Below are 14,510 nucleotides of genomic sequence, written 5' to 3'. Positions count from 1 at the left end.
CAACAGCACCATGTTACAGCATCTCTGCACCAGCAGTGTGTTTGCAATAATATGAAGATTCATGTTCTATGGGAAGTTTAAGAAAATGTCAAGTTTGAACAGTTGATTGTCTATACTCTATAACTATTAAAATTATTATTATACAAAAAAAAGGGGTGCAACAAAATATTTATTTTACAGTTACATCGACCTCTGTTAGCCAGGGGTAAACCCACACAGTACAAAATAACACCTGTAAAGTCACCTTAAAATAAAGAGGGAAAGAGAAGTGACATTGGCAGCCTTGTCAAATGTTACCCATAATACAACTGAATCAAGAACAGGTTTAACCAGTAGACTGTAAAGAAAAGGTTATAGTAGCCAACACATACTCTGCTGTGATGATCAATATCCTGCTACTGTTAGCATTGCTCCAGTCAATGTGTGATAACATTTCATAGGTCAAAACAAAAACCATTTGAATAATTGAGACCCAGCCCTGAGATTTAGACATGAAAACAATATTACAAACCAAACCCATTTTACAACCATGAAAATAACAATCCAAATGCCCTATCTGGTACAATGCATCAGTTTGATTAAATAAAGCAGCTGTGACAATAAGGAACAGCAGAGCGTTTGGCGCTCATTTTGCAAAGTATTTGACAAAATCTGTTTCACTGCAGCACATACAAAACAATAAACAAAAATGACAGATGGCACAATATAACCAGATGTGGAGGTAAGAAGAGGTTATGTGTAGCTAGCTACATTCCAAAAGCCATACCACTTAGAATTCATGCCCAATACATTGCTTCATTCTAGGTGCTATACTAATGTGGATATTGGTACAGACACACACGTGTATCTCCTGCTGTGTGAGGAATCCTCACCCGGGGAGCGACCTGCTGTAACATTCACCGTCACTGCTGTTCGGTCTCCCTGTACAGACTTCACTGGTCTCAGAACAGCACTGCCTCTACTGTCACTATGGAAAAGTACACATAGAAACTAACTGCCAGGCAGCACAACCTACATTAACCAACCACAGTGACATCTCTAAATATACAGTCTATCAGACCTGCTTGGTTTACATCTGCAGCAGCATTCGAGCTGCCCTGGTTAGCTGTGTGGATGTCCAACAGAAGGCAATGTACTGGACACCCACTGATTTCTTTGCAACAAAGCTGGTGAAGATGAGTAGGACAATCTAGAGGTCTACTAGCAGTGATAAGGCTTTAGGAGAGTTCAGCTGAGAGTTTGACTTCAGACAGGCGAATGGAGAATGTTAAAGATGACCATTCTGACCAAATCAACAGCTACCTGGTAAAGGTTGATGTAAAGCCCAAAATGTGGTCGACGGTTAGAAACTACTGATTGTAGAGCTTCTGCCTATACTTGTGGGAATTCTACAGACAGAGGTCATCTAAAATCAAGTCAGTTTACATCATGTGCCCTTGTTCAAACAAATAATGCATGTGTAAGGTATTGGTAGTATTGGCTTGCATTATCGTTGTAAATGTAATTCTAGAAGAAAAATAATTTGTTTAGTCTCAGTAAAAAAACAGAAGAGGAACGCCAAGAGCAGATGACCGGTAATGAAGGTGTGGACCAATCACTTCAGTCTCAGACAGCTGTGTCAGTGAGATAAATACAGGAATGGTGTCAATGGAATGAAAACAGATGAACAAGTTCTCTCTACTGAAGATACCAACAACCATGTGGGGCAGTGCCTGAATTAGATGCTACAGGCCAGGGTGAGTCTGCTTTGGAGATAATACTGCAGCCACGGCAAGTGCCTCTCCAAAGTGCTTTCAGCAACTTCCATCCTCTTTAGAGGAAGTAGTCACAGGATGAATGAACAATGCACACAAGCTACAGTTCCCTCAAGTCTTCATATCCACTACACAAATGGGCAGACAAAACATAGTGCAAGTAAAATCAGTTGAAATGCACACCTTGCCAACTCCCGCCCACTGTAAATCAGAATTAAAATCAGATGAATCCGGTATTATTATCATCACATAAGAATAAACCTGTCAACTGAGTCTTGTAGCAAAGTATGGTCTTTATGAATAGATATTATCAAGTACCTGTATTGTAGTCAGAAATGGTTCTGTAGAGAAACTTGGGGTTGATCTAAATACTAGACTATTCTGCACACCACCCCTATTCGACCAACACTTCCTCTACCAAGTGGAATCTTTAGCATTGGTTCTTACTAATAACTTAAGACACACAAACTATGGAAGTCTGTTCGGGTTGTTGCGTGTCAAACACACACAGGTTAAATAACCCTCTTTGACCCGTCAAATAACACGACCCAACCAGCCTTCAATAACACACACACCTCCAGGTCAATTGCAAAGTAAAAACAAAAGCAACGAAATTCCCAAAAAATAAATAAGCAATATATAAATCACATACAAATCTTTACAAAATTAAATATCTCCAATTGTATTGTCAACATTTCAAATAAAAAAAGAATCCTCTTTCCTAATAAATAATTACAAAGCAATAGCACGTGCTTAGCATGTCTTCTAATGGTGACCTTGGCTTTGGGCCCCGCACCCAACTCCTCTGTTCAGTTCAGTCATTGGCCCATCTAGCAGCCTCCGTAACCTGTACAGTCCCATGAGAAGGACAGAGGTAACAGGACATAAGGACAGCCGTGGTCTTCTGCATAGTTTGTGCAGCGTATCACTTGAAGGCAACAGGACAAGTAGCAGGAGGAGTAGAAAGCCAGCTTTCAAATCAGAGGACAGTGTTCCAGTGTCGCCATGGTTACCGGGCTCATAGGAGAGACCCTGCGGAACACCCTGGAACGGAATACATTTTTTTAAATGAAAGAAACACATTCATGTTTCCAAACAAAGATATTTAAACTTTTAGCACTTCATGATTTGGATATACACAGAAATGCCGCACTACCATCATTGTTATTAAAGAATGTTACAATAATGTATGACTCGCACACACAGGTCAGTAATGCTGGATTTTGTGGGGACAAAGACCATAAGAGAGGTGGTGCTGTTGTGTATAACGTAACAGAACCACTGACCATGTGTAGTCTGTGTCCTGGTTGTGTCACCTGTCATCTCTTCTGTTCCCAGGAGGGCCTTTGAATGACTTGTACTGGGGAGGAACACGTACACACAAAAGCCCAGTGAAAATAAAAATATAACGTTGAAAGTAGATCAGTGTACTGTACAATACAATACTCGCAGTGGCTAAGGGCATGGAGAAATCCAATCCCAATGTTCATTCCCTTCTGGTTTTTCTAGGACTGTGTACAGTGCCTCCAGAAAGTATTCACCCCATTTTGTTGTATTACAGACTGAATTTAAAATGGATTGAGATTTTATGTCACAGGCCTATACACAAAAACACAATGTCAATGTGTATTTTTTAACCAATTAAAAACAAAAAGATGAAATGTCTTGAATCAAAGTATTCAACCCCTTTGTTATGGAAAGCCTAAATAAGTTCAGGAGTACAAATCTGCTAAACAAGTCACAATGACTACCTCATCTCTGTACCCCACACATTGAGTGACCTTCTAGATAATTCTAATCGAGTTGTGAATATCAAACAGACTCAACCACAAAGAACAGGTAGGTTTTCCAATGGCTTGAAAAGAAGGGTACCTATTGGTAGATGGGTAAAAAAAATAAAAATCCTGACATTGAATATATTTTTGAGCATGGTGAAGTTTTTAATTACACTATGAATGGTGTATCACTACACCACAAAGGATACAAGTGTCCTTCTTACTCAGTCGCCAGAGAGGAAGGAAACTGCTCAGGGATTTCACCATGAGGCCAATGGTGACTTTATAACAGTTACAGAGTTTAATGGCTGTGATAGGAGAAAACTGAGGATGGATCAACAACATGGTAGTTACTCCACAATACTAACCTAATTGACAGAGTGAAAAGGAGGAAGCCTGTACAGTATACACATTTATATTCCAAAACATACATCCTGTATGCAACAAGGCATTAAAAAGTACCGCTGCACAACAAATAGGCCTGAATACAGAAGTGTTATGTTTTGGCCAAATACATGAACACATTACTGAGTGCCACTCTCCATATTGGTCAAGCATAGTGGTGGCTGCGTCATGTTATGGGTATGCTTGTATTCGTTAAACACTGGAAGGTTTTTCCTAAAAATAAATGTAAATGGAGCTAAGACTCAACAAAAAAAAGAACAAAAAAAAGGAAAAGCTGGTTCAGTCTGCTTTCCACAAAACACTGGGAGATTAATTCACCATTCAGCAGGACAATACTTTATTTAAACCTTATTTTACCAGGTAAGATGACTCACAACATTTACAGCAACGGCCTGGGGAATAGTTACAGTGGAGAAGAGGGGGAATGAATGAGCCAATAGGAAGCTGGAAATGATTAGGTGGCCATGATGGTATGAGGGCCAAACTGGGAATAACCTAAAACAAGGAGTTGCTTACCAAGAAGACAGTTAACTTTCCTGAGTGGCCGACTTACAGTTTTGACTTAAATCGACATGAAAATCTATGGCAAGAACTGAAAATGGTTGTCTAGCAATTATCAACAAGCAATTTGAAAGAGCTTGAAGAATTTAGAAAATAATCAAATGGTAAAATGATGCACAATACAGGTGTGGAAAGCTCTTACAGATTTACCCAGAAAGACTCACAGCTGTAATCACTGCCAGAGGTGCTTCCACAAAGTATTTACTCATGGGTGTGAACAAATAAACAAGATTTATTGAAAATGAAATACAGATATATGTGCAAAATCTTCTAAAAACATGTTGTTTTCACTATGGGTTACTGTGTATATAAGGGTGAGAAAACAAATGATTTAATCCATTTAGAATTCAGGCTGTAACAACAAAATGTGGAAGAAGTCAATGCTGAACTGAAGCCATACTTCATTTTAGCGAAGTACAATAAATCATAAAATGGAGGATTGCTAAATTGTTGGCTTCATGCCAGCTTCAACTCTTCCACAAAGACAATATTTGTACAATACAGTGAGACTGAAATCACAGAGAGAGAGAGAGAGAGAGAGAGAGAGAGAGAGAGAGAGAGAGAGAGAGAGAGAGAGAGAGAGAGAGAGAGAGAGAGAGAGAGAGAGAGAGATCGGTTTAGTAAGGATCAAACCTAGCAGTCACTTCAATTAATCAACCATCCATACCTTGTGCTTGGTGCATTTCATGGAGAAGTTCTCTTCATTGAGGACACAGTCTGTGGGGAGAAGAATGCTTGGATCAATAAAGACAGTGATTCATCAGATGGCTCAATAGCAAACAGCAGCTGAACCAGCTTCCACACACACAAAAAGGTTACAGCTAGGGATTGGTTGTAACAGAGAGAGAACAGCCATTTCCAGAACATACAGGGCACGTCCATGGAACTGGGGTGCCCTTACTGTTACTGAACACAGTACCAGGCCTAACCTTCAACTGAAACTCCACTCTACCAGACTGTGGCACAACATGGCATTCGGCACACAAAATTGACAATCAGGGAACAAGGCTGGATGTCTGTTTGAATAAGATACAGATATAAAGCAACATTATGATAAATCACGTCTCAGAAAAGACTACGAATATTATCAGTCACTGAGGTGGCTCAAACTTTTGGGCTGACTGCAACCAAGTCCCATTTCAATGCCTTAGCACGCAGCAGACTGCGGGTCCTCTGTAGTCTAACGCTCTTTGGAGTTTATTTGCTACAGTGCACACCGTAGCAAAACATTTCGCAACGAAAAGACGAAGACATGCGTTTCTTATTGGACAAATTCAGGTCCCTCCCCATTTCAGCCCGTTTGCTTCCCTATGAATATACCCTTGTCTCGGCTGCTAGATCAGGCTGGGTCATGTTTACTATGAGGACTCGGCGCAATCAGTCAGATGTTGTAGCAGCTAGTGACAGGCTGGAAAACTAATAGGTGTCAACACAGCAGGAAGTGACTATACACACACAATCCTGCATTAGAATCATGGCATTAGAATCATGGCAGACTTATGTGAGGACCCAGTATACTCCCTAGTCCTGGATGCCTGGCTGAGATCCTTCCAAATGCTATCCGTCCCTCCTCCCTTCTTTGGCACAAGTATTGGAACTGGGCCCATTACTAAGTAGACATAGAAGGGTCCCAAGCTAGGGATGGGGACAAGGCAGAGGGGGAGACTCACCTGACTGTAGAGAACACCTGTAGTGATACTTGTTGAGGCATCCTTTGAAAAAGCAGCCCAACGTGGCACCCGGGTTATGGCAGCGAGAACATGTCTGAAAACACAAAATATAATTAATTGGTTGTGTTAAAAGGCCAAGACCAAAAGACAAGCTGCTATAATATTTTACATTGCTCAACATGATTTAATTTTTTTTTTTTAAATATGGGTAAAACAGACATATTCCCTATGGGAGATAAAGAACACTACATACAGTGCAGTCAAAGTATTCAGACCCCTTGACTTTTTCTACATTTTGTTACATTACAGCCTTATTCTAAAATGGATTAAATACATTTTCCCCATCAATCTACACACAATACCCCATAATGAGAAAATTGAGATCAGGGGCATCCTGTTTCCATTGATCATCCTTGAGATGTTTCTACAACCTCATTGGAGTCCACCTGTGGTGAATTCAATTGATTAGACATGATTTGGAAAGGCACACACCTGCCTATAATAAGGTCCCACAGTTTACAGTGCATGTCAGAGCAAAAACCAAGCCATGAGGTCGAAGGAATTGTCCATAGATCTAAGAGACAGGATTGTGTCGAGGCACAGATCTGGGGAAGGCTAACAAAAGCCCCCAAGAAAACAATGGCCTTCATCATCGGGGCGGTAGAGGCTGACCGCCCAGCCAAACTGAGCAATCAGAGAAGGGCCTTGGTCAGGGAGGTAACCAAGAACCTGATGGCCACTGTGACAGAGCTCCAGAGTTCATCTGTGGAGATGGGAGAACCTTCCAGAAAGACAACCATCTCTGCAGCACGCCACTAATCTGGGGCAGCAGGTAGCCTAGCGGTTAGAGCGTTGGGCCAGTAACCGAAAAGTTGTTGGATCAAATCCCCAAGCTGACAAGGTAAAAATCTGTCATTCTGCCCCCGAACAAGGCAGTTAACCCGCTGTTCCCCGGTAGGCCATCATTGTAAATAAGAATTTGTTCTTAACTGACTTGCCTAGTTAAATAAAAAGGTAACTACATTTTATTTTTTATTTTTTTTATTTTATTTTTTTAAATGGTAGAGTGGCCAGACGGAAGCCACTCTTCAGTAAAAGGCACGACAGCCTACTTGGAAATTGCCATAAGGCACCTAAAGGACTGACCATGAGAAACCAGACTCTCTGGTCTGATGAAACCAAGATTGAACTCTGGCTTGAATACCAAGCGTCATATCTGGAAGAAACCTGGCACCATCCCTACAGTGAAGCATGGTGGTGGCAGCATCATGCTGTGGGGATGTTTTTCAGCAGCAGGGACAGGGAGACTAGTCAGGGAAAGATTAATAGAGCAAAGTACAGAGAGATCCTTGATGAAAACCTGCCAAGACAACGCAGGAGTGGCTTCAGAACAAGTCTCAATGTCCTTGAGTGGCCCAGCCAAAGCCTGAACATAAACCCGATCGAACATCTCTAGAGACCTGAAAATAGCTGTGCAGCGACACGCCCCATCCAACCTGACAGAGCTTGAAATGATCTGCAGAGTAGAATGGGTGACACGCCAGAAATACACGTGTGCCAAGCTTGTAGCGTCATACCCAAGAAGACTCGAGGCTGTAATCACTGCCAAAGGTGCTTCAACAAAGTACTGGAGTAAAGGGTCTGAATACTTATGTATAGTGATATTTCCATTTTTAATAAAATGTCTAAACCTGTTTTTGCTGTGTCATTTGGTATTGTGTGTAGATTAATGAGGGGGAAAAAACTATGTAATCCATTTTAGAATAAGGCTGTAATGTAACAAAATGTGGGAAAAGTCTAGGGGTCTGAATACAACTATACACCCCAATCATAAATCAATACTCAATTAAACAGAGGCACCTCTATTCCTGGGCTGCAGGATTTAAACTTACCGTCTCCTGACCCACCTTGACCGCCTCTTCCAGACCGTAGACCCTCCCCTTCACCAGGAATACACCTGCAGACCAGATGCTACAGTCCTCGTGGAGCCAGTACTCACACTGGTCTAGAGGCACCACAGGGGGGCTGTACCAGTCCTCTACTGCAGCCTCAGATGTAACCCCAGCCCCATTCTCAATCCTGGCCCTCTTTGTTGCAGGGCTGCCTGAAGGGTCGCTGTCGCTAGTCCACCTCCCCAGCAGGCCATCCTGGTTCAGCCGTGGACCTGGTTTGTGGGGCCAGGGGACCCCCGGGGGCCGAGCACACTTTCTGCCCCGGCCTCTCATGCTGCAGGACGAGTCAGAGTCACTGAAATCCTCATCTTCTTTGAGGCCTGGGATCCTAGCAGGGGGTTTAGCACTGGGTCTGTAGCCCTCAGGGTAGTAGGGCCCGTGGAGGTCCCCCAGGTCCATAGCGTTAGCAGAGCCTCTACAGAGGCAGCAGACCAGGGAGCTGTGGTATTGGCTATGGGTGGAGATGCGGCCCAGCTGGAGGCAGGAGGTGGAGGGTACAGCCCCAGGGATGAAACCCCCAGACCCTGAGCCTCCAGCCTGCTGTGGCCCCTGACCCTTCTTTTGCCTGGGCTTCTCCTCCTCAGGGTAGTTGATGACAGTACAGGTGGCAGGGGTGGTGGAGGGTTTAAGGCCCATGTGGATGAAAGGAGAGAATGTGTCCCTCCTCATATCCCTCTTCTCCTCCTTGTAGTTGACATATTTCAGTTTTATCTCAGGCTCCTGAGGGGAGAACATAGAGGAAAACTTGCCCAGTCTGGGTTTCTTCCGTTTCTTCTTGGGAGCAGGGGTCACCTTCGCTGTTTTGGCTGTGGGAGACGATGCTTCCCTGCATGCAGTCTTCACTTTATGCTTCCCAGGGCTTTTTGGAGATGTTTTAAGTGGCGGTGATACAGTCAGTACATGCACCTCGGAGGGCTCGGGATCTGACTCTCTGTGTGCCGACTTCTTCTGTGAATCTTTGTCTGGAGCAAAGGGTGGGCTGCAGGTTTTTGGAGATGTGCTGTGGCTGTGTGGATATTTGGAAAAACGGGTGTGTTCAGAATCTGACGTAGACTCTTTACAACTGTCTGTGTTCCTGTTAATGCTATCCATACGGCCTTTCGTTGCGGCTGCCTTTACTTTAGTCTCTCCCTCTGAGCTAGATGCTGCTTTATTCTGGACTTTCTTCTTCCCTACAGATGAGGTCTGTTTGTTAACGTCGGCTTTAGATGGACTGCTCTGAGTCTGGGGATTTGTCGGAGGCTGGGTCTTCGAGGCCTTGGGTTTCTTAGTGGATACTTTATACCAGTTAGGGTTTATGTTCATCACTATGGCCTCTAATCTAGTTCCCCTGCCAGAGCGAGGGGGAAGTTTTTTCCTCTCAAAAGTCCTCTGCTCTGCCTTTGCATTACCATTCAAGTGAGAAGCAGTCGTCTCCTTTGGTTTCTTTTCTAAAACCTCTGGCAGAGTGCTCTTGTCTTTTGTCAAGTCACCAATAGGCTCTGAATCTGCCTTGGTTTTATGTCCTGGCTGCTGGTAGTCCTTGCTGGTATCTAACATTGGTGCATTCTCACCATCATTTTCAAAGCTGGGTGAGCAGGAGGCCTGAGGCAGAATGAACACATTCTCTACATCATCCAGTGAGGTAACAGAGGGAGAGACCGTGTCCTCCAGAGGACTGATATACTCCCTACTATGAGAACACAGGTCCCTGGGACTCATGCTGTCCTGGATGAGGACAGGCTCCTCCGTTCTAGATGAGATGAGAAAGAGAACCTCTGAGTCAGCCCTCTGTCCTTCCTCCTCCATATCTGTAATGAGAGGCTCTGGAGAGGAATCGATACATATTGCAGAATTAGACCAGCTGCTGCTGCTGCTACTCCTGCCATTCTGCAGTCCTGCATTGTTGTCTGCGTCCTGAGAAAGACTGTGTTCGATTGAACTCGCTCTCTGATGAGGATTGTATTTCTCCACTCTTCCATTACTGGCAACTCGACTGCTGTTGATTTCATGACACTGCTGCATCAGACACACCCCTGCCACATTCTCAGCCATCACCTGGGCTGGAGGCATAGAGTCAAACATTTCAGACTGAGGCACTAAGCCCAGAGGCCTGTCCATCTGCTGCAGGTAGCCATCCATTGTTGAGAACTTGCTGATTGACGGTACGCCGTAGAGAGAGGAATGGTGAGAGAGAGAGTCATGAGTGGAAAAGATATGAGACCTGCTTACATAGGAGAGGGTGACTGTAGTGTTGGAGAAGGCATCGTTCGGCTGGATCTGGTCTCCTGGTTGAAGCCTGTGGTTGGGGTCAGTTTCTGGGAAGGAGAGTCCCTTGCTGCTCCCAGAGCCTGGGTACCAGCTTGGAGGCTTGACTACCTGTAGGGCCTCCATGGAGTTGGCTTTTACGAGGCAATCCTCACCTTTTCTGGTCAGGTCTATGGCAGCAGGGAGGCTACGGGTGGAGGAGAGGTCTTGGGGCTGTAAATCAGAGTCCCCCGGTGGTTGCTCCATAGCAACTGAAATTGAGCAGAAATACAGAAAGGTTGACATTGAATTTATTTTTGCTGACCTCAGTGGTAACATGACTGGATATATGTCAAGATTGGGTTCCATCGAGCCTGGAAACCTGACAATGAATATCTTTGAATTCTACGTCCAGCATAAATGAGTGTTTGTATCAAGAAAGTTTCCTCTTTACGACCCCTACAAATAAAGTGATATTTTAACTCACTTTACCGGTTGTCCGTGCAGTTGGTCCTTTTGCAGGTAAGAATAGGACAAAATATCCACAGTAAAGTATAATTTCGTCAACTTTTCAAAGCACATGCATACTTGCTGAGCTCATGCACATGTTTATATGGTTCAGGTGATAAATCTGAATGCACTACCAGCACTTGAAAAGTTGATGTAATTACACTTTCTTGTGGATATATTCACATTCCTACCTCCAAAAGGATCAATCGCACAGACAACCGGTAAAGTTAGTTAACACATCATGTTAATCAAGGTTCTAGCTTGTAGAGGTAACGTTAATGAGAGGAAACTTTCCTGATCCAAATCCTCATTTATGCCCGACGTTGAATCCAATGCAATTCAACGTCGGGTCTCCAGACTAGGTTCCATCATCCAGAAGCACATTTGCCAGCAGTGGATTTTAGCTCTCTTTGTCTTTATCTTTCTAGCTAGCTAACATAGTTAGTTAGCTACATAGTAACTTATCAACAAGTAACTAGCTAAATCAAATAGATTACATCATTTGCTAACTAGAAAGTTAAATGTACCCATCTTCAATAAAATCTCCGAAGTGCAAACTTTGTGTAATCTGACAATAAAGAAGTAGACCTAAAACATAAAAGGTTAAGTAAAGTTTCCGTTGGATGTCAAAGCTCTGTTTCCGAACTGTTGAAGATTCGTTAGTGTCGCGCGAGCTATGCAAATGAGTAAATAGTGAACAACCAAACTGCACCAGCGTGTAGTGACCAAGCTGAGTTGGAAAAAGTGGTCAAATCATAAAAGTGTTTGCTGGAAATGCACCAAAATAGGGTTAAGAGAAAGTAACAAGTTGACAGCTGGCGTCGAAACCCTCTGCCGTCTTACAAACGAATAGAACGTACATTTATGTTTAGCTAGTTAGTTAGCTAAACTCACCCTAACTGGAATGACAGCTGACAGGCGCGAGCTATTAGTCCTGTATTACCTACATTTGTGTGTCTTCACTCAGTCAAATGTGAAGGATGATCCGTGCCACTACAAGAACAGCTAGTTACTTCGGTAGTTATTACATTAACCATATCTTCACTTAATAAACAGGATAAGTGCTGTTTTGGTTATCAAATGTAGCCAGTTCGCGATGTGTTACGCCAAAGTTAGATAGTTAGCCGCGTACCACAAACTGCACTTATCCAGCTAGCTAATGATCTGCGCTGGATCTGACATGACAAGTTAATTTGTAGCTGATATGGCAACGTTAGCTTATTGTGAAACAATGGGTGGATGGCTGGTGGCTATCATAATACAATACTTGACAATTTGCTGGATATAGTGACACAGCTTTGGGGATCGACCTCCCCGCACATGACGGCGGAGTGATGCATCTAGCTAATATAGCTAGCTAACTACCCTCGTTGACTTATTCGTGGTTAGCTAACTTGCTAAGCTAACTTGCTAGGCCCTTCATATGAAACAAAAGAGAGACAGCATACTGCGCTGCCGGAGACTGAAACTTACCCAGACGGGAAGGAGTGGGGGGGCTTTAGAAACGTCCAATTCAACAGTGAGTCCCACCCAACATCTCGTTCAAGACCCCATCTGCTAGTACCATAAAACGCCAAGCTATATCTTTGAAAAATTCCACATTTGTAAACGGGATAAAAAAAATAAAAAATAAAAAAATCCCTGGCTGTAGCTACTTCCTTACTCTCCGCGCGTGAGCTGCACTTCAAGAACAGCATTTGTCAGCTGGCGAACACAGTGAAGCATTATGGGAATGTAGGAAAGCGGGCAGCGTTCAAGACATGAATGTTGTGTGGAGTTTGATTGGAGTAATAACTGAGCACTTCAGTAAGGCCATTCTACTACCAACGTTTGTCTATGGAGATTGCATGGCTGTGTGCTCGATTGTATACACCTGTCGGCGACGGGTGTGGCTGAAATAGCCGAATACACTAATTTGAAGGGGTGTCCACATATATACAGTGCTTTCGGAAAATATTTAGACCCCTTGACTTTTTCCACATTTCATTACAGCCTTATTCTAAAATTGATTAACCTGTTTTGCCCCCCCATCAATCTACACACAATACTCCATAAAGACAAAGCTAAAACTTTAGAAATGTATTACAAATAAAAACTGAAATAACATATTTACATGTATTCAGACCCTTTACGCAGTACTTTGTTGAAGAACCTTTGGCAGCGATTATAGCCACGAGTCTTCTTGGGTATGACACTAGAAGCTCGGCACACCTGTATTTGGTGAGTTTCTATCATTCTTCTCTTCAGATCCTCTCAAGCTCTGTCAGGTTCGATCGTGACCGTCACTGAACAGCTATTTTCAGGTCTCTCCAGAGAGGTTCGATCGAGTTCAAGTCCGGGCTCTGGCTGGGCCATTCAAGACTTGTCCCGAAGCCACTCCCATGTTGTCTTCGCTTTGTGCTTAGGGTCGTTTTCCTGTTAGACGGTGAACCTTCGCCCAAGTCTGAGGTCCTGAGCGCTCTGGAGCAGGTTTTTAATCAAGGATCTCTGTACTTTGCTCCATTCATCTTTCCCTCGATCCGGACTAGTCTCCCAGTCCCTGCCTCTGAAAAACATCCCCACAGCATGATGCTGCCACTACCACCATGCTTCACTGTAGAGATGGTGCCAAGTTTCCTCCAGACATGACATTTGGCATTCAGCCCAGAGAGTTCAATCTTGGTTTCATCAGACCAGAGAATGTTGTTTCTCATGGTCTGAGTCTTTAGGCGCCTTTTGGCAAACTCCAAGCGGGCTGTCATGTGCCTTTTACTGAGGAGTGGCTTCCGTCTGGCCACTCTACCATAAAGGCCTGATTTGTGGAGTGCTGCAGAGATGGTTGTCCTTCTGGAAAGTTCTCCCATCTTCACAGAAGAACTCTGGAGCCCTGTCAGAGTGACCATCGGGTTCTTGGTCACCTCCCTGACCAACGCCTTTCTCCCAGCCCTAGGAAGAGTCTTGGTGGTTCCAAACTTCTTCCATTTAAGAATGATGGAGGCCACTGTGTTCTTGGGGACCTTCAATGCTGCATACATTTTTTGGTACACTTCCCCAGATCTGTGCCTCGACGCAATCCTGTCTCAGAGCTCTACGGACAATTCCTTCGACCTCATGGCTTGGTTTTTGCTCTGACATACACTGTCACCTATGGGACCTTATATAGACAGGTGTGTGCCTTTCCAAATCATGTCCAATCAATTGAATTTACCACAGGTGGACTCCAATCAAGTTGTAGAAACATCAAGGATGATCAATGGAAACAGGATGCACCTCAGCTCAATATCGAGTCTTATAGCAAAGGGTCTGAATACTTATGTGAATAAGGTATGTTTTTTTTTATATATAATTTTGCAAACATTTAAAAAACTGTTTTCGCTTTGTCATTATGGGGTATTGTGCATAGATTGAGGTAAAAAATACATGTAATCTATTTTAGAATAAGGCTGTAACGTAACAAAATGTGGAAAAAGTCAATGTGTGAATACTTTCCCGAATGCACTGTATAGTGTAAGTTATTGATAGGAAACCTACAGTATATGACTGCAGTCCTCTCACATCTGAACTGTGTAAAGAAGTCTAGATGATCAATGTAATTTAACTACATAATAATACTTAATGCTGGTTAGTTTAATCAGTTTAGAAAATGATTAATACAGTGTAGTAGATGAAAACGAAAGA

At 43.3% G+C, this 14,510-nt stretch overlaps 1 protein-coding gene across 3 annotated transcripts; it reads right to left on the bottom strand.

Moving 5' to 3' along the window:
• Positions 1–151: 151 nt before the first annotated feature.
• si:dkey-94l16.4 (uncharacterized) lies at positions 152–12,564 on the bottom strand. Of its 3 annotated transcripts, none has more exons than XM_014179567.3 (6): positions 12,327–12,564; positions 8,058–10,615; positions 6,166–6,259; positions 5,163–5,212; positions 3,041–3,114; positions 152–2,798 (listed from the first exon to the last, which is right to left on the bottom strand). In XM_014179567.3, the coding sequence occupies exons 2-5, from the start codon at positions 10,608–10,610 to the stop codon at positions 3,067–3,069; spliced, it is 2,745 nt and encodes a 914-aa protein (XP_014035042.3). In that variant the 5' UTR covers positions 10,611–10,615; positions 12,327–12,564; the 3' UTR covers positions 152–2,798; positions 3,041–3,066. The 3 variants fall into 3 exon arrangements, with proteins under 3 accessions (XP_014035042.3, XP_082826612.1, XP_014035041.3); XM_082970486.1 differs by lacking the exon at positions 12,327–12,564 and adding an exon at positions 11,381–11,710 and having other exon boundaries at positions 8,073–10,615; XM_014179566.3 differs by lacking the exon at positions 12,327–12,564 and adding an exon at positions 11,381–11,702.
• Positions 12,565–14,510: the final 1,946 nt, after the last annotated feature.

Source organism: Salmo salar, chromosome 28 (genome assembly GCF_965601325.2).
Source record: "Salmo salar chromosome 28, fSalSal1, whole genome shotgun sequence".
Classification (NCBI taxonomy): domain Eukaryota; kingdom Metazoa; phylum Chordata; class Actinopteri; order Salmoniformes; family Salmonidae; genus Salmo; species Salmo salar.
The sequence above is the reverse complement of the archived record's forward strand: the minus strand, read 5'-3'. Positions and strand labels throughout refer to the sequence as shown.